We start from the raw sequence: 20,252 nt of genomic DNA on the forward strand, positions 1-20,252 counted from the left end.
TCTGACTCTGTGCGACCCCATGGACTGCAGCACGCCAGGCCTCCCTTTCCATCACCAACTCCCGGAACTTCCTCAAACTCATGTTCATTGAGTTGGTGACACCATCCAACCCTCTCATCCTCTGTTGTCCCCTTCTCTTCCTGCCTTCAATCTTTCCCAGCATCGGGGTCTTTTCAAATGAGTCAGCTCTTCGCATCAGGTGGCCAGAGTATTAAGGAAATCCAGCTTGTATTTATTAAAAACAGCAAACTCTAAGCAAACTAGGATTAAAAGGTAATTTCCTTAATCTGATAGAGTATCTTGCCAAGATTCTGTTACAAACATCATACTTAATGGTAAATTATCAGAAACTTTCCTCTGAAATCCACTAGGATAACCACTATGATCACTTCTGTCCAGCTTTTCACAGTAGGTCCTACTCAGCAAAACAAAGTACAAGAAAGGAAAATAAACAGTATAGAGATTAGAAAGGAAGAAATAAAACTGATAAGCCAATATTAGGATGATTTTATATGTAGAAAATTCAAAAGCAGTATATAAATTATTAAATAAATATATTTAGCAAAGTTATTAGATATGGGATTGAAAGTTAATTGCATTTCTACATGTCAGCAGTAAACATATAAAATGAAAACTTTAAAAAGAAACTTTTAAAGATTTTTGTAAGTTATTTTTTAAAAAAATTTGCACCTAGCAAAAACAAACATTCACCATAAATCACTTTGTTAGGATAAATTTGTCCAATCAAACTGGTATAGCGTGGCTCAAGGTCTCAGAAGTTATCTCCCAGAATCAAGGCAGGAACCGGTCCTGAAGACAAGACTTCCTTTGGAGTGTACCATGAGATAGGCATAGGCAGCCTCTTAGAATCTCTGGCTTTAAAGGTCTTTCGTAATTATTTCCAACTGTTTATCCAAACTTCCTCTGTCTACTTTCTAATTTAAATCCAGTCAAATTAGTCTCTTTACTGCCTCTTGAATGCTCTGTCTTCATTCTTCTTAATTTGAATGCTCTTTTCTTTCTCTCTGTCACAGTACAATATATTTGCCTCTTTCGAGGTGAACATGATAACCGTCACACGACAGAAACCTGACGGCCTCTTTTTTTGAAACCTTCCTTTCTAGCTCTTAACTCACACTGATTTCTTCCTTGTATAACCTTTTCTAAGTATATTGCCTGATAATTATATAATTTATACATTTATACAAATTTATACATTTATAATATATAAAATATGTAATTTTTACATTGATTGGCATTATTCATTTTATTTACATAGTCATATTTATTCACTGTGAAGTCTGATATCCCCTACTTGGCTGGCAAATAGCAAGTTTATGTAGTTAACTCTGTGTTTTTTTTCTCTCTTGTTGTCTATTGTACTGTATATATGATAACATGAATTACTATTGTGGTCACACATTCTTGTTATTGATTTTCTTATTATCTCTTGAGTGTCACTGTAGTTGTAGTATGAAAATTTTATGACTGAATTCAAGCTAGTCAGAACATCAAACACCTTTAAAATAAAAAGAAAGAAGAAACTTTGTGAATTGTTCTGTTGGAATAATAGGGACACATCAACCAATTCTTTGATTAATTTGCCCTGTTTGATAATATTAGTTAAATTAATTGTATTTTGCAATAACCTTTTTAGACTAATTTTTGGTCTCTGTTTCATAATTCTGATAAAAAAATGAAAATATTTTCTTGGAGGAAATTGTATACCTGGATAAACTCACTTGGTAACTACCAGGTTAAAATGTTTATGTATTTAAAACAACAGTTTCACATTGCATAAAGATTTAACTGCTCCAGGCATTTTGTCCATAATATTGCATATTAAGAAAAGCAAAATATACTTTTCTGTAAATCTTTTTTCCTTCTTACGTTGGCATCTTTTATCATTAGAGAAAGAGATAATAATAGACACCAAAAAATTTTTCTTTTTTGTATCACTGCCATTAGAAGACAGGTTGTCTTCCTCACAACCAACCTCTTTTCTCATGTTACTCTTTTTTCCTTAACTCTTGTGCATCCATTTATTTTCTCTACCTCTGTTTTATCAACTTACTTATTTATTGTATATACCCAACCCTATTCTAGAATAGATTTAAGATGATTGTATGTACTTTTTTGTTAGTCCCATTTACTACAGTTTTCTGTTGTAAACTGCTCCCCTCAAAAAACCTATGTGAGTATGATTTGTTCTTTAACTATTTTTAGTTAAAGAAAAATTGATTGACGATTTTTTTATTTGCTGTATAGCTGTTACAGTATTATATTATTTTCACGTGTACAACATGGTGATTCAAAATTTTTGTAGTTTATACTCCATTGAAAGTTATTATAAAATGTTGGCTATATTCCCTGTGTTGGACAATATATCCTCATAGCTTATTTACTTTATACATAACAGTTTGTACTTCTTAACCCCCTATCTTGTACTTCCCTCCTCTCTCCCCACTGGTAACCACTAATTTGTTCTCTATGAGTCTGTTTCTGTTTTCTTGTATTTTTCAGTTTGTCTTGATTTTTAGATTCCACATATAAGTGATAACATAGAGTATGTATCTTTCTCTGACTTATTTCACTAAGCATAATGCCCTCCAGGTCCATCCATGTTGTTGCAAATGGCAAAATTCCCTTCCTTTTTATAGTTAAGTATATATCTGATATATATACACCACATCTTCTTTATCCATTTATCCTTTGATGGACACTTAGGTTGCTTCCATATCATGACTATTGTAAATAATACTGCTATGAAAATTAGGGCCCATATATCTTTTTGATTCAGTGTTTGCATTTTCCTCAGATATATACCCAAGAGTGAAATTGCTGGATCATATGGTAGTTCTATTTTTAGTTGTTTATGGAACTTCCATAGTGGCTGCACCAATTTACATTCCCATCAGCAGTGTACAAGGATCCCCTACTCTCCACACCCTTTCCAGCATTTATTATTTATAGGCTTTTTTATGATAGCCATTCTGATCAGTGTGACATGATACCTCATTGTGGTTTTGATTTGCACTTCTCTAATGATTAGTGTTGTTGAGCCTCTTTGTGCCTGTTAGCCATCTGTATGTCTTTGGGAAAATGTTTATTCAGTCCATTTTTTAATCAGGTTGTGTTTTTGATATTGAGTTATATAAGCTGTTTATGTATTTTGGATATTTTCTGATTGACTGTCTATTTAGCAGTTAGAAATATATTGGCCTGATGACGTGGCGAGCCATCTGTGGAATTGACCAATACCTCCATAATTCTTTCTCTTTGAACTTAACCTTTCTTTCCAAGCAGAGGAAGTTTGTCTCATTGCAATGTGAATTTTAAAAATATAATTCCCCACATTTTAAACCTATCACAGAGTTTTTATAATTTCTAAAAGTCTCAAATTCTTATATCACCAGTAAGTTAATGATATTCATATTTTAGGGATTGGAATAAAGTTTACTTTTATGCTACTTAAATTTAATGTCAAATAGAGTTTAGCTTGTGTTTGGGAGTCAGATCTTAGTTTGCCTATCATTTTTATTTTTGATGTCCATTTGTTGAATAGCTTTTTACAGTACATGCTCTATCTATTGCTCTTCTTGATTTCTAGTTACAATGAATGTGTGCAATATAATAGCCTAATGTAGGTCAACTTTCTTAAGCTTCCTCTATCATTGACTTTTAGAAGTCTGGTTTGGGAAATGAGAAAGAATAAATCAGAATTACTTGGGATGTTTTTCAAAACACACGCTACTAGGGATTCTGATAATTTACTCTTTGCCGTACCTCCTTCGAAACCCACGGCTATGGTGAAGCACTAGTAACTGAAGAAACTTACGATAGCCCACCAGTATGTTAGTCTGTCTTATTTTCCAGAAACTACATGGTTTCTACAAGCCTACATGGTACTCATTTATTCTGATAAGAAAAGTTATCAAAATTATCCCTGGAAAGTAATATTTATAAAGCAATAAATGACTACAGGTTTCATACATGTATTGTATCTACTCATAAAATTTTTGATTCTTCTCCTTAAGTGTTAAGTTAGACAAATACCTCAATCGAAAAGTTATTGGTTATTAGGAAAACAGTTTTGAAAACTGTGCCCTTTTCTTTAAGAAAACATTCAAACCTTAAGTAGCAAGTACTGAAATTAATACACAGGAGAAATTCTGAAAATTATTTTCGGTCTTCATTCTTATTTCCTTTTATCTTAAATAACCTTCAGAAAATGTATCTTTTTTTTTATTACCAGTACCCTGAAAGTCGCCGGGTTTCCCTTGTCTGCCTTCTGATCTCCCTCCAATATAGGTCCCTTCTTTTCTTCTCTCTTCACTCTTGATTTAATCCTCTGCCTACTTCACAGGCCGATTCTTTGATGAGAATGAATCCCCTGTTGATCCGCAGCATGGCTCTAAACTGGCGGATTATAATGGGGATGATGGTAACGTAGGTGAGTATGAGGCAGACAAGCAGGCTGAGCTGGCTTACAATGAGGAAGAAGATGGTGATGGTGGAGAGGAAGACGTCCAAGGTGAGCTTGGGCCTGGCCTCCATGCCGTGACCGTGAAACCCACCTCCTAAGTTTTTTGGTTGAATTTGTGTAGAATTTTCCCCACTTATTAGCAGTATGATCTTCATACAGAGAGGTATTCTGTGCAGCTTTTCAATTTTATTTTGAAAACCACTTTGTGATGGGGCATTTACAGATCTTTAAATAGATCGTTTTAACTGTTTTCATTTTTAGTCATTACGTTACATGTTTCAGTGCCTGTAGTTAATTTGAAACTGAGACACTTCAGAAATGTTAGCACTAAATTGTTTAAACTGCCTCTAGACTTTCTCTAAGGCAAATACTCCCAGAAGATAATTCTTTTCCAATTTCTCATCTGAAAACATGTAATCATTCTAGATACAGATTTTGACCAGACAGCCACAAAGGGAATGGTCTCTTCCACACTGAAGATAAGACTATTTCACTAATGATTCAGCAGAGGAAGTCTGTTTTTAAAATTTTTCTGAGAGGTTTAAAGTTTATCCTTAACAGTTTGTGAAGATTTGTCTGTTTTATGTTTAATACACAGATTCAACATATTTTCCCTGTTCACTGTTCCTCTGAACTTTGAACTTAGTGAAAGTTCAGAATCCACCTGTGTGCACGCTCCCTACCCATGCATGCATCCGAGTACGTTGCTTTACTGCAAGTTCTTAGGCCTGTTTTCTGCCTGCTTATATCATTTAGTAGTATTTCTGGAGCTTTTTCTCTTTATAAAAATTGATTATGAACTTAATGTGTGATGTATTCAATTTTATAATACATTGCATGAAGTATTTTCCAATGTAACCTGTCTTGATTTCTTTCTTAACTTTTTAAAGTAATTCAGTTTTATTTAGGTTCCTGACAAGAATTATCTCTGTAAAACTCAAGAAAATATAGTTGTCCTAGAATGTTCCATATTTAATAGAAAAAGGGGCACTGGTGACTCTGACTTCCACCTAGGCATTATTTTGATAGTACATTCTAGTGTTGGAAGAATGGTTATTGGGAATAGAAAGAGATTTATAGTTACATAGGATATATTAATGAGAACTTCTCAAACACTTTTTGGTATCATTGAGAAAATTGTACTCATCCATTTTTCTAGTCTCATCCATTTTTCATAAATCTTACCATTTCTTTCTCGTTGCTTTTGTAATTTGTTTGGATTATATTTATTTGCAATTATTATAATGTTGTTTTAAGACTTTCTCATGCATGTACATCATATCACCAATTAGACTGTAAGCTCTTGGAAGGCAGGAATTTTCATTTATTTTTCCTTCTATTTTGTTTGCATCATTTTCTGCCTTCATTTTCACACCCTCTCAAATTAGCCCTTAGCATCCATAGGACCCTTGGTAAATATTGTTAACTGATCATTTTGTGCCTGTCCCATTGAGCTTTTATTCTTATAACTGTGACTAGGTTAATAACCCATTAACTTCTGGTCTTACAGTCTTGCTTGGTTTAAGCTTTAAACATTCTCTATTTTTCTTTCATAGACGCTTCTGTCATCTCACTGGGTAATTCTGAGGTTTTTTTTAGCACAATTTATTTAAATGATAATTGAAAATCATTTCTTATATTTTGGTTGCCTTAATGTTGATGACTTCTTAACGTTGATGGCTACAAAATTCTCATTTGATATTTTTGTGCCTTTTATCCACAATACATTTATCTTCAGTGCCTTCTTTCTCTTCTCCCTCTCCTACTCCTGGTTCTCATGGCCACCTTCTACTTTAGGTCCCCGGTACCCTCATGCTACCCCTGCCTTTCCTTCCACAAGAAAATAAATCCGTTGATTCTAATGCATATAAGGAAATGACATAAGGTGATATTCTCAGTTAAGTAGGGAGGGGATGGTTAAATTTCAGGGGTTTCCTCATCTGCACGTGAATCTTACTTGAGCAGGGGTTGTAATTTGACATTTTTAAAATCCCATTTTGAGGTTCACTAGATGATAGGCAGCAGCAGGACAGGGCAGCTTCCACGGGACCCCTTCACCACAGGGGCAGAAAGGGGCAGGAGCATCCGCGCCAGCAAACACGGGGGAGGTTTGTGTGACCGACTGAAAAGGGATATACTGGAAACCTGAATAATTGTAAATATGTTTCAGAGATTCTTTATGGTATTAACTGTCTAAATCGTGGGGAGGGAAAATTATGGTTCCTCTCTGGCTTATCAACAATGTGTACTTCAAATGATTATTACAGTAGTTAAAAGAATTTATTCATAGAGTCTATGTAGAAATAATATTTGGGTTCCCAGGTCAGGTTGCCCGTGAAGCCAAAGCAGGCCGTAGAATGGGAAAAAATCATTTGCCTCAGAATGAGGAGACCAGCTGTGTGTTACTTTTCGGGTCTTTTGTACTTTCTCGGCCACCATTTCTTCATCCGCAATGTAAGTGTGTTGAACTAAAATAAACAGGTGGTCCTTCTCAGATCTAAAATGTTGTGGTCACATTCATGGTGGAATCACTATATACAAGTGTTAGGGGCAAATGTGTTTCATATTTCAGCATGCCTAAAACAACATCTTTCCCCAAACCCTGAAAGAAAGAAAGTGGAAACTCTATGCCACCACAGGCAGAGATTTCAAAAATGGAAGCTTGCACTTTAGAAGCACTTGAACGGTTCTACCATTAGGGGCTCTGCTCTACTCTCTATAGGTTTAGGAGCAGTTTTTTTTGTTTGTTTTTGTTTTGTTTTTCCTCAAGCTGTTGGGTCCCTTGTATTAGAGATTCTACCTGTGGGACTGAGGTTCTAGTTTCAGCTAAGGACACCAACTTTGGTCTCTGAAATTCTGAATTATGAAATGCAGGCTTTGACAGCATCTCTAGCTCAGCTGGTGAAGAATCCTCCTGCAGTGCAGGAGACCCTGGTTTAATTCCTGGGTCAGGAAGATCCCCTGGAGAAGGGATAGGCTACCCACTCCAGTACTCTTGGGCTTCCCTTGTGGCTCGGCTGGTAAAGAATCCGCCTGCGATGCGGGAGACCTGGGTGTGATCCCTGGGTTGGGAAGGGAACAGCTACCCACTCCAGTGTTCTGGCCTGGAGAATTCTATGGCCTGTATAGATGTATCTCTGATGCCTGTTTATGCATACTGATCATTTGGGTCAGTACTGCCTGCAGAGTGTTTTCTGCAGAATTAAGTGAAGCCTGTTTTTCCTGAATTTACAGTCCTGGTTTGATTTTTAAATTCCCGGTTTCCTGAAGCATCCTGACTGAAAGAAATATTTATTTACATTGCTATAAACATTTTTTCCCTGACTTCCCAATGAAAAAGTTAACTAAAAGATGAAATCTGGAAACACTACACATCTGATGGATGTATCTTTTAAGTCATTTTTTGTTATAATAAGGATATGGATGTTTACAAATTCCCTTTACTCTTATCTTTAATCCTATAGAAGTGTCAAGTCTGTCAACTAGAATATGAAGTGTACATTACTGAGTATAATATATCTATGGAGGGAAGTTTAGTGTAGCGCCCAAGTCCCTGGATTCTGGAGCCAGGCTGCTTCTAAATCGAAGCTCCACCACTTACTAGCTCTGTGACCTTGTGAATTACCTATACCTCTGTGCCTCAGAATCCTCAACTGTAAAACAGGGATAAATATAGTTACCTAACTCAACAATTGTTATGTGGATTATATGATTTAAATATTTATTCAGCACTTATAATTGGATCTTTCACATTGTAAGCACTATATTAAGTGTTTATTGAATAAAGTACTTTTTAAAAAAGTAGAACAATTACAGAATTTTCCCCCCTGGTTTGCATGCTTTACAGGATAATTGTACTTTGGCCTGTGTATTAACCTGTACATTTTAATGGACCCTCACTGCCTATTTCCCCAAGGCATTCTTGCTTGGTAGAGCTTGCTTTTTGGAGGTGGTCCTTTCTTGACTCAAGAGAGAGTGTAGAAATTATTTGATAAATTATAAATATCTTTATATTTAATAGTCATTTCATGTTGCTGAGTTATTTACAGATTTTGCTGCTTTGTAAAATGAAATAAAATATTAGTCCATATAATTATATTTAGTGGCTGTTATCCTATATCAGATTTAGTTAGGTAATTTCGTTGTATTTATAGATAAATGTGAAGAAGTTGTTGGTAGAATTTGAATTCTGGTTAGGACAGCTACACTGGGAGTGAACTCTAGTTCATGCAGATGATGGCTCAATGTAAGAAAAAGGCAACCAGAAGTACTATGAGATTGTGAAAAGCAGTGTGAAGACACCATGTTAAAATTTGCTGTAAGACATAAATTAGTAAAACCAACAGATTCCTCCTTCCGTTTGCAGAGGACTTTCAGAAGAAAAGACTGCCTTCCTATGCATTAATATACTTTGAAGTAGGAAAAATAGTTGTTATCCCTATTCTACCAAGAAGGTAATTAGAAGTCTAAAGAGGTTTAGGAACGAGGTCAAGTTTGTTAAGTGCCTCAGCCACGACTAGAATTCAGTTTTTCTGTTCCCATAACTTTGCTCTTGTTTTCTCTTTATAATTATTTAAAGTCTCAAAAGTAATCTCATTTTTCCTTTTCACAATTTTCCTGTTAATTTTCTAGAAATCCTCCTTTATATAGTAGCTTTCCCCACTGCTCTGTGGTGATTGTCTTCACCTAGTTACTAAAGTCCTGAAAGATGTGTTTATAGCCACATAGTGAGCTCCCATAACATGGGTCCTAAGGAGAGCGTTTCATAGAGGTGCCTATGATTATTTCCCTTTCAAAACCAAGATAATTTCTTAAAGTACAAAGAGTTCTTTAATAAGAGAATGATTAGTACATTTTCAAAATACAAATGTGATTATGGATATAATTTCAGCCTTTGCAAATAACAGATTTGGGGTTATCATTCCTATTGATTTACAGTATTAAAAATATGAGATCAATTTGCTGCTAGAGTATGAAGAATGGTCCCCTGCAATTCTAAAAGAGAGTTTCTATAAATTTAACAGGAAAGTTATTGAAGGGTGAGAGAAAGTTGGTTTGTTTGGCATTGTTAATAATTAACTGTAAAGAAGAAATAACATGTCATTATGGAAAGTTAATACATAGTCAATACACTACTTGGGGAGAAGGAAATGGCAACCCACTCCAGTATTCTTGCCTGGAGAATCCCATGGACAGAGGAGCCTGGTGGGCTGCAGTCCACGGGGTCACAAAGAGTCGAACATGACTGAATGACTAACACATACTCTACTTGGTACATTACATACATAGTACATATACCACATGGCATCTTTCTTTGAACAAAATGTTACCATAGGCTATACTAGAGAGTAGAAAACCTATCAAACTTCAAAGAATAGATTGAAGATAGCTATAGTATACATATGAATTTGGAATTCAACATATAACCCTCTTTAAATTTTTATTTCCCAGTTATGATAGTAATACTTCTTTCAGTCTGTCAGAAACTAACCCATTGGGTAATTTCTAAGTTACCCAATTTTTAAAGTTATTTTTAAGGCTGTGGAGGAGCCAAGAGAGATCATTAAAAACCATGTGCTAAAAAAATATAGAGCCTCTTAAGCTCTAATTAAAATACTAATTTTAATACTCTGAGCAGTCTTACTTCAAAACCTGAAGATGGAAATAACTATAAAACTAGAAGGAAGAATTGTTATTGGTAGTTAAGCTGAGGGTAGTGAAGTGACAGGTGATAGCCAAGGACCCAGAACAGCCTGTCAGCAGCCAAATGAGTTGCACTCTGAAGCACCATGTGAAGTTGTGTAATATAGCTACTAAAAGTGATTTTGAGGATGTTAGTGTCCATTGATATTGTATAGTAGTTTTTTTTTCTTTTTTTTTGGTCAAGAAAAGCTTTTTTTTAGTTAATGTACTCCGGTTTGGAAGTTTCTGGTAAGCTATTTGCAGAAGAGCAAAGAAATTCACTAAAATATTAAATACGGGGGTTATGAGTAACTTTTATTTTCCTTTTATTTTCTAATTTTTACATGATGGTTATGGATTAATTGTATTATTAGAAAAAAATGTTTGTTTTTTAAAGGCATGAAAATGTATAAAGAACAATTTATATCAAAGCATTAAAGGGCTAACTTTCATCTATATAGAAATAATACATATATATAAAAGGACCGACTCCTCAGTGCTTATGGGATTCATTTATACAGAAATAATACATATATATAAAAGGACCGACTCCTCAGTGCTTATGGGATTCATCTATACAGAAATAATACATATATATAAAAGGACCGACTCCTCAGTGCTTATGGGATTCTAAAGCTCTACTGAGTGTCTAGCGCTACTTCTTTCTTTCATCCTCTTTCTTCTTTACCCATCTTTCTTTCTTCCTTTCTCTCCCCCTCCCCTCCTCTTTTCCTTCCTTTTTTCCCTTCCTTTGCTTTTTTCTTCTCTATCATCAAAAGATTTGTTAAAATTAAGTGATCTTCCAAAACAGTTACAGACTTTTTACTCATTAACCAAAGCATCATAAGAAACAGAACACTATTTACAGAAGGTGTAAGATGAGTAGAAAACTACATTTAGGCTGAAGGGGAAAAAAACGGTATTATTTGATTGGATTTCTGCAAGTGATTTTAAAAATAATATTCTTGATACCTGATTATTTTCCTTATAGATGATGAAGAACGAGAACTTCAGATGGATCCTGCAGACTATGGGAAGCAACGTTTCAATGATGCCCTTTAAACCGTGAAGGAAAACTCCAGATAACCTAAAGTGCTGTAAAATGGAATCATTTCTACTTTGTCGATTTTGACTTTTGTTGTAAAGATCAGTTGTATCAGTTGTAAAGATACATTGAGATAGATTTAATGAAAAATTTTAATGAAAGAATGTACCCATGTACATACGTGAACTTTTCATTTTGTATTATTAAAGAGAGACTTCTGGGGTTATGTTACAGTCGAGCCAAAAATGAGGTAAGAAGAACTTTAATCTTCGCATTTAAAGCAAACTCATGTGTACTTGACATTTATTGAGCCTAACTCTTTCCACAAATAGACAAACAGGAGAAATGGTTGTACAGTTTATATGTTGCGCATAGCAGAACCACAGTGAGAACAATTATTCAGCTGAAAAACTTTTTATACACTAACATCTTCTTGTTAGCCCAACAGGTGTTCTGTTCTATCCACTCTTTTCTCATGCTGTTCAAGGAGTTATACCTAGAACAGTTTCATGAGAGAGAGGCACCTGAAGCCAGACACTGGGCAGCAACGTGCAAAGTCACCCCCTCCTGTCCTCACTTTACATGAGTGCCGATGTGTTTGGTAGATAAGCTTTCAGCTGAGGCCTGGTGTTAAGCTGAGAAAACCTGCAAAGACATAACAATATTTATGAGTTATACTTACCTTACTTCATGAAATTGTGAAATGCATGATTGATGATCTATTTTCTATTTTTATTTTTTCACATAATATCAATACTGTTTAACTATAACCATTATTGGCTAAAATTTTTATATTTTCAGAGTTAAAGTTGGTGAAGATATTAATGATTTAAATGCCAGATTCCGAAAGAGGCTAAATCAACTTTAAAATGAATTTTCAGTCAGTATTTCAAAGCTTCTCTGGTAGTTTTAGCGATCTTATTTGACTAGACTTTTTCAGAAGTATTAAATAAGCAGTTTTAACAGGTTTTTATTAATGCACAGATAAACAGAAGTACAGCGAGGTCTACAGCCATTTTATTAAAATAGCTTAAAAGTTTGTAATGAAGATGAAGAATCTTTGTATCTACTTAATATGTTAGTTAAGAGCCCATAAACCTCATATTTATTAGACTTAAAAATTATTTTAAATCCATTTGTCTTTTTTGACACCCTTCAGTAGAATATGCAAGCTAGCTAATCTGTATTTTCTGATTGAAAGCACTTTTAAATCTTATCCCCCTCCCCCTAAATAAAAGGTTTTGATCATGAGAAATTTAAACTTGTTAACTATGTTTTTCAGAAGGGCTACTGTTAATTGCACATGAACATGAGATGCTTTTCTTTTACCCCCCTATAACTCAGGTTCTAGTCAAAATTCAAACTTACAGAGCTTAAAAGAAAAGGTTGATTACTTATTGGAGGTGCAAAAATTCTTAGATCTCTGTTTAAAATATTTAGCAATCAAAAAAAGATGTAGTGATTTACTAAAATTGTTTTTTCTACCACATCAAAGTAAGTAATTCATGCTTTTGCTGTGAGTAGAGTCAGGCCTATAATGATAGTTTACAGCATTTTTTAAAATGGAATTAAAGGGAAGTGATGTATACCTTTTGGAAGTTAGGGTGGGAAGATGAATCTAAAACATTGCTAGTAATACTTTATATTTAAATACTGTAAAGTCTCCACAAATGAAAACCATGAACTTCCTGCCTTAGTTCCTTTGTCATGAAAGCAATCACTTGGTTATGTGGTAGCGACTACTTACACAGCAGTCTCTTCAGTTAGCGGTGTCGAGACATTTTATAAACTGAGCAATCTTGGATCAAGTGATAATATTTCTGACTGTATTAACATTTTAGTGCGATGCTATGTGAATCTCTTAAAATCCTGACATTCTACAGTCTGTGTTAGACATCCTCGTTTTATAATGTTTTACTTCTGCCTTACAGTTTGTTTTTTAAATGTATTTTTGCCCTGAATTCAGTGTTAATTTGATGGAAACTCTGCTTTTAAAATCATCACTTACTGGGTTCTAATAAATTAAAAATTAAACTTGTTTTCCTATTTTTCTAATTGTTATTCATGTATAAAACATTTATTCCATTATAAATTAAACAAAGTTGCAAGGTTCCAAGGCCTGTAAAGTTCCAGATAATCAGACTTTCACATAACTGAAACAGTGCAGTTGTGAGGCTAGAGTCTCATGAGCAAGGAGAATAGAAATGAGGCTAAAAGTAGTATGGAAGGGGTAAGATAGGGAGAACCGCATAAGTTCGGGTCATTTGCTGCTGACCCAATAAAGAGAAAATGCAGATATAAAATATACATGAAAAAATGGTTCCAGAGAAAATATGAATATGACTGCAAAGTCATTTCTCAAACACATCCCTTTATTTAAAAGTCTTAAGATTATATGCTTTTTTTGACTTCTCATTTGTATCATCCTATAACAAAATTTGCTAGACTATGAGGGTAGAGAATTAAAACAACAACAACAACAACAACAACCCAACATACTTCTGAGGCGGGTAGTCACTTCCCATAATGGCTGACCTTGGAAACTTCTGTTCTTTCACATGTTTTACCATACAGCTCCAACAAGACAATGTGACATGAATTCATTTTCAAAGTTTAGGTTATTGAGTCTTAACATCACATGTGGGGCATTACCATTCAATTCTAATTGGACTACATCTAATTTAATTCCTTTTAAAAGATACCCCTCACTAAGGGTTCTAGATGAAAATTAAACCAACTACCCCAGACAAAAAGACGGGGCGGGAGGGGGGAAATTTAATGGCCCATGTAAGCAAATGCATACAGGGTAAATTTCTCCTGAACTTGAGGATAACAGAAACAGGGACTCGAACGCGGACAGCTTTGCTTCACCTCTCTCATTTCTGCTTCTCTCTACTTGTTCTTCATTCTCTCAGACCAGCTCCCCACCTCAAAGCTCTAACCAAGATTTCTAGCAGGTCAGGTTTTCTTAGTTTTACCCCCTGAGAGATGCTGCTCCTCCTTCCTTAGATCCACATCAAAACATCTGAGGGAATGCCAACTTCTGCTTCTGGCTATGATTTAGTAACTTATCTAGCCCTCCTGGATTAGTACCAACTATAAAACTGGACAAGATATTGATATATTAAGCAACTGTTTTCAGGTAGCACAAAACTGAAATTTGTCAAGAGAGGAGAAACTTGAGCAGTTGAGCCCCACAGTCACCCTGCTCCCTGGGGTGTAAAGAGGCTGGAGTGTAAGCCAAGATGGAGATCACGTGGGGAGAAGCTGAGACGCTGGAATCTGTGGGGTGGGGTGTCAGAGAAGGAAGCTATTTAGAGGTGGCCTCAGAAATCCATAAAGGGGTCCCCACAAGTCCATGCCTGAGGACAGCATGGCAAGACCACCTGATACCTAACTGAATAGCAGTTGCGACAAAGATGAGAATGGAACAGAGATACCCGAGGTCAAGCAGTGGCTGGCATAAAAACAGTGCTGAGGAACACAGTGTCTGGGCCCCCTAGGTTGTAACTCTCCTTAACAACAGTGTCTCCAGCTAAAACCCTAGAGAGACTGCACTTTAGGAGTAAAGACCATACCCCAGAGTAAGACCTACTGTAGACTGCCCCAGCGTGCTCTGACACGACTGGCAGGGGGTCAGAGGATGGAGATCTGAGTCTTGCCAAGTTAGAACTTACGGAACTCTCTGCTTTCCACAGATACGAACTAATGAAGCATAAAACCAAGCCTACACTAGTTTAAGGTGACCACCTAGGATCTGAAGTACTGGCTAGAAGAATCATCAATTTTCAGGAGATAACAGAATTCTGAATCTCTACAAGAGATACACAGTACTCAGTATTGAATTTAAAAAATTACTGGATATACAAAGACAAAAGAAACTGTAATCCATAGCTAGAAAAATTGAGATGGCCTCTTTTACTGTTGTTATATTGTTATTTGCTAATGTAAGTGTTAAAAACATGTTCAAAGATTAAATGAAAATATGAGTGAACAGCGAATCTTAGCACAGAAACAAAAGTTATAGAAACCTAATGATAGAGCCTATTACACAGAGTGAAGTCAGGAAGGGAAAAACTATTGTATATTAATGCATATATATGGAATCTAGAAAGATGGTACTGATGAATGTATCTGCAGGGCAGTGATGAAGACGGCAGACACAGAGACCAGACTTGTGGGCACAGGGCAGGGAGGAGAGGGTGGGATGAGCGCAGTGAGTAACATGGGAACATATACATTACCACATGTAACATTAGAGAGCCAGTGGAAATTTGCTCTATGACACAGGGGGTTCAACCCAGTACTCCGTGACAACCTAGAAGGGTGGGATGGGCTGGGAGGTGGGAGGGAAGTTCAAGAAGGAGGCAACATACGTATTATACCTATGGCTGATTCATGTTGGCAGAAACCAACATAATAATGTAAAGCACAATTATCCTCCAATTAAAAATAAGTTTAAATAAACACCTAGTGAGAATTCTAGAATTGCAAAGTACAATAACTGAAATGAAAAATCCACTGGAGTATGGGTTGAATAGCAGATTGGAGGTGGCAGCAGAATGAACTTGAAGACATACAAATGTAGTTTTCTGTATTTGGAAATGGAGGACTGAAATGCTGAGAGATCCTGAAATGTGAATTTGGAATTCATTCTTCAAATATTTATTAAGTCCTCAAGATGCTGTCCACCCCACTCCCTAACACATAAGCCTAAAGAATCCATCATGAAAGAACACGGATCATTCTTCAATTACTTGCTGAGTAGAGAACTGTTTTGAGTACAAGGGATACAACAGTGACAGTTGCTGCCTTCATGGAACTTATATGCCAAAGGGAGCGATAATTACTTTCTATACTCAGTGATAAATCCTATGAGAAAAATTAGATCTGAATAAATAAATGTTGATGGAAGAGTGCTATTTCAAATAGGATAACCAGGGAGGGCCTTTCTGAAGCTGTGGTGTGAGAACAAGCCATGTGAATATCCTGTGCCACACTATTTAATAATATAATGCAAGCTACCTGTGTAACTCAAAAATTTTCTAGCAGCCTCCTTTAAAAAATAGGTGAGGGAATTCCCTGGCAGTGGTTAGGACTCCATTCCTTCACCGCTAAGGTCCCGGGTTCGATCCCTGGTCAGGAAACTAAGATCCCACAAGCAGCATGGTGCTGTCAAAAAAGAAAAAAAGTGAAATTCTGATATTTAACCAATATGTCAAAAATATTACCATTTCAACATGTAATCAATAGAGAATAGTAATGAGATATTTTATATTCTTTTGTACTAAATCTGAAATCTAGTATATATTTTATACTTACAGTACATTTCATTTTGGACAGTAAATTGTCACTGGAAATATTTGATTGGTATTTAGAGTTTATAAAACTTATAGTTGAATGAGTGTATCTATGTATTCATGCCCAAGCATACTTACAATAGACTTTACTTTTTAGGGAAGTTTCAGGGCAATAGCAAAATTGAATAGAACATAGCAGAGACCCAATATACCCAATTCCTACACACACAGACACAGACACACACACACAGCTTTCCTCACCATCAACATCCTGCACCAGTGTAGAATTGTTGCAATTGATAAACCAACACTGACACATAATTATTAACTAAAGTCCTTAGTTTATGTTAGGATCTGCACTTTGTATTGTAAATTCTGAGTTTGGACAAACATATAATGATATGTAATCACAACTATACTACCATACAGAATAAATTCACAGCTCTAAAAATCCCTACGTTGCACTTATTCCTCCTCCCTTACCCCTAAACTCCTGGAAATCACATATCTTTTTTATTGTCTCCAAAGTTTTGAGTTTTCCATAATGTCATATAATTGGAATCATACAGTATATAGCCTTTTCAGATTGGTTTCTTTAACTTAGTAATAGGCATTAAGATTCCCCCAAACCTTTTCATGTACATCCACTGGATCATTGAAAAAGCAACAGTTCCAGAAAAACATCTATTTCTGCTTTATTGACTACGCCAAAGCCTTTGACTGTGTGGATCACAATAAACTGTGGAAAATTCTGAAAGAGATGGGAATACCAGACCACCTGACCTGCCTCTTGAGAAACCTGTATGCAGGTCAGGAAGCAATACTTACAACTGGACATGGAACAACAGACTGGTTCCAAATAGGAAAAGGAGTACTTCAAAGCTGTATATTGTCACCGTGCTTGTTTAACTTATATGCAGAGTACATCATGAGAAACGCTGGGCTGGAAGAAGCACAAGCTGGAATCAAGATTGCCAGGAGAAATATCAATAACCTCAGATATGCAGATGACACCACCCTTGTGGCAGAAAGTGAAGAAGAACTGAAGAGCCTCTTGATGAAAGTGAAAGAGGAGAGTGAAAAAGTTGGCTTAAAGCTCAACATTCAGAAATCTAAGATCATGGCATCTGGTACCATAACGTCATGGTAAATAGATGGGGAAACAGGGGCTGACTTTATTTTCTTAGGCTCCAAAATCATTGCAGATGGTGACTGCAGCCATGAAATTAAGAGACGCTTGCTCCTTGGAAGGAAAGTTATGACCAACCTAGATAACAAATTAAAAAGCAGAGACATTACTTTGCCAACAAAGGTCCATCTAGTCAAGGCTATGGCTTTTCCAGTAGTCGTGTATCGATGTGAGAGTTGGACCATAAAGAAAGCTGAGTGCCGAAGAATTGATGCTTTTGAACTGTGGTGTTGGAGAAGACTCTTGAGAGTCCCTTGGACTGCAAGGAGATCCCAACGAGTTCATCCTAAAGGAGATCAGTCCTGAACGTTCCTTGGAAGGACTGATGTTGAAGCTGAAACTCCAATACTTGGCCACCTGATGTGAAGGTCTGACTCATTTGAAAAGACCCTGATGCTGGGAAAGACTGAAGGCAGGAGTAAAAGGGGACGACAGATGATGAGACGGTTGGATGGCATCACTGACTCAATGTACATGAGTTTGAGTAAACTCCAGGAGTTGGCGATGGACAGGGAGGCCTGGCGTGCTGCAGGTCATGGAGTTTCAAAGAGTCGGACACAACTGAGTGACTGAACTGAACTGATACCTTTTCAGGGATTCCCTGTGGCTCAGATGGTAAGAATTCACCTGCAATGCAGTAGACCTGAGTTTGATCACTGGGTTGGGAAGATCCCCTGGAGGAGGGCACAGCAAACCACTCCAGTGTTTAGCCTGGAGAATCCTCATGGCCTGGGTGGCTACAGTGCATGGTGTCACAAAGAGTCAGACAAGACTGAGCAACTAAGCATATATCTTTTCATGGCTTGATAGCTCATTTGTTTTTAGCTGAATAACATTCCATTTTATGGATGTACCACAGTTTTTTTATACATTTACCTACTGAAGGACATCTTGGTTGCCCCAAGTCTTGGCAATTATGAATAAAGCTACTATAAACATTTGTGAGCAGGTGTTTGTGTGGACATAAACTTTTAGCTCCTTGTAGGAAAAATCATAAAATTTACTGTTATACACTCACACTTAAGGGGGTTTAAAATGTATAATTCAAGACTTCCTTGGTGGTCCAAGAAGTCTTAACCTTGGTGGTTAAGAATCCGGTTAGCGATGCTGGGGATATGGGTTCAATCCCTGGTCAGGGAACAAAGATCCTGCATGCACATCGCAGATCAACTAAGCCCAAGCGCCTCAACTACTGAGCCTATGTGCCACAACGCAGGCTACAGAGTCTGGCACATCAATGAAAGATCGTGCATGATGCAACAAAGATTCCATGTGCTGCAACTAATATGCAGTGGAGTCAAACAAATAAATACATTTTAAAAAGGTAAATATATATTCCATATACTCTGGAATAAGGGATCTACTGACTCTGTTGAAGATTCAAGACACTTGTATTACATTACTTAGTGAACATGCCAGTTTATTAATGTTTTCATATAACATAGTTTTGAAGAATTTAAAGAGTTTAAACAGTACACACGCCACTGGCTTTCTGCATTTTTTTCCTTGTGGCTAATGCTTCGCATCTAAATATACTTCACATTTTTTAAAAGTCCAAAGTTTTAAACTTTTATCTTAAAATCTTCAACAGTATTGGTATTGAAGCTTAATGACACTGACAAGTACCAATTAAGGAGAAAGGAAAACACCATAAATAATCTCATTTGATCTTTAGATATTCCAGAAAAAGGGCTAGTAGAAAAGAGACCACTGTATGTAAATGATGTTGAAATGTTAACATAAGTTAACAAATAAATTATAAAACTTGTTAAATAAATTGCAAATGCATTTAGGTTTACTACCATCAACCTTTCTAACCTTAACATCTAAACAATAGTAATACTGCCATAGAACACAGTAAGATGTGGTATAAAGAGTAGGAAGAGGACTTGAATCCTCACGGTATTTCTTATTAGCTGACTATAATCGTATTTGGATGTGGTGTCTTTTTTTCCCTTTCTCTTCCTTGCTTTTAAAAAAATTTCAGTGTCTTCAACTAAAGAATGGAGGTACTATTATCACCTGCCTATCTCTGCTGGGAGAATCAAAATGCATATACGAGGCTTTGTAAATAGCATATTGTATCAATATATAAGTTTTAAGAATGAAGAATTACTACTTGAAATTGTTTCAGAAATATTTCCAATTTTAACTTGGTGTAATAGTTATTTTATTAATCAATTGGGGTAACTGCTTATATTCTATTGCTTTCCATGTACACACTAGATAATCAACAACTATTTGTTGATTTTCAATTCGTTTTTCAGGAATTTGTTATATTGTGGAGTATTATCAGTTCTGCACGCCTTATACCACCGCTCTCAATAAATGTCGCACTCAGAGCATTCTGGTACCGGGAAGATTTAGGATCCAAATGAATCCTGAGTTCTGACAGACATGATCTGTAGAATATAAGGCTTTCAGAAGACAACAACCCACCTGCTCCACACTTTGAAACAGCACCAACCAGATTCACAAGGTTCTCTGCCTACCTCTCACCTCAACTCTCTTCACCATCTTCCTGGCAACTCCTGTATCCCTGCGGCATAG

General features: G+C 36.1%; 1 protein-coding gene and 1 long non-coding RNA gene across 3 annotated transcripts in view; one reads left to right on the forward strand and one right to left on the reverse strand.

The window, feature by feature from the left end:
- GOLM2 (golgi membrane protein 2) overlaps window positions 1–13,259 on the forward strand; it is an 85,224-nt gene extending 71,965 nt beyond the window's left edge. Inside the window, exons 9-10 of one of the 2 annotated variants that reach the window (XM_065941552.1) lie at window positions 4,367–4,534; window positions 11,160–13,259. In XM_065941552.1, coding sequence (XP_065797624.1) covers window positions 4,367–4,534; window positions 11,160–11,230 — 239 coding nt within the window. In that variant the 3' untranslated portion in view covers window positions 11,231–13,259. The remainder of the gene's footprint in view (window positions 1–4,366; window positions 4,535–11,159) is intronic. The other variant, XM_065941553.1, reaches the window with a different exon arrangement.
- LOC136172291 (uncharacterized) lies at window positions 11,725–20,134 on the reverse strand. The gene is made up of 3 exons (XR_010663995.1): window positions 17,342–20,134; window positions 16,239–16,385; window positions 11,725–11,858 (listed from the first exon to the last, which is right to left on the reverse strand). It is a non-coding gene; the product is annotated as an uncharacterized lncRNA (long non-coding RNA).
- Between the last annotated feature and the right edge of the window lie 118 nt (window positions 20,135–20,252).

The sequence above is a fragment of the Muntiacus reevesi genome, chromosome 7, assembly GCF_963930625.1.
Source record: "Muntiacus reevesi chromosome 7, mMunRee1.1, whole genome shotgun sequence".
In the NCBI taxonomy this organism is placed as follows: domain Eukaryota; kingdom Metazoa; phylum Chordata; class Mammalia; order Artiodactyla; family Cervidae; genus Muntiacus; species Muntiacus reevesi.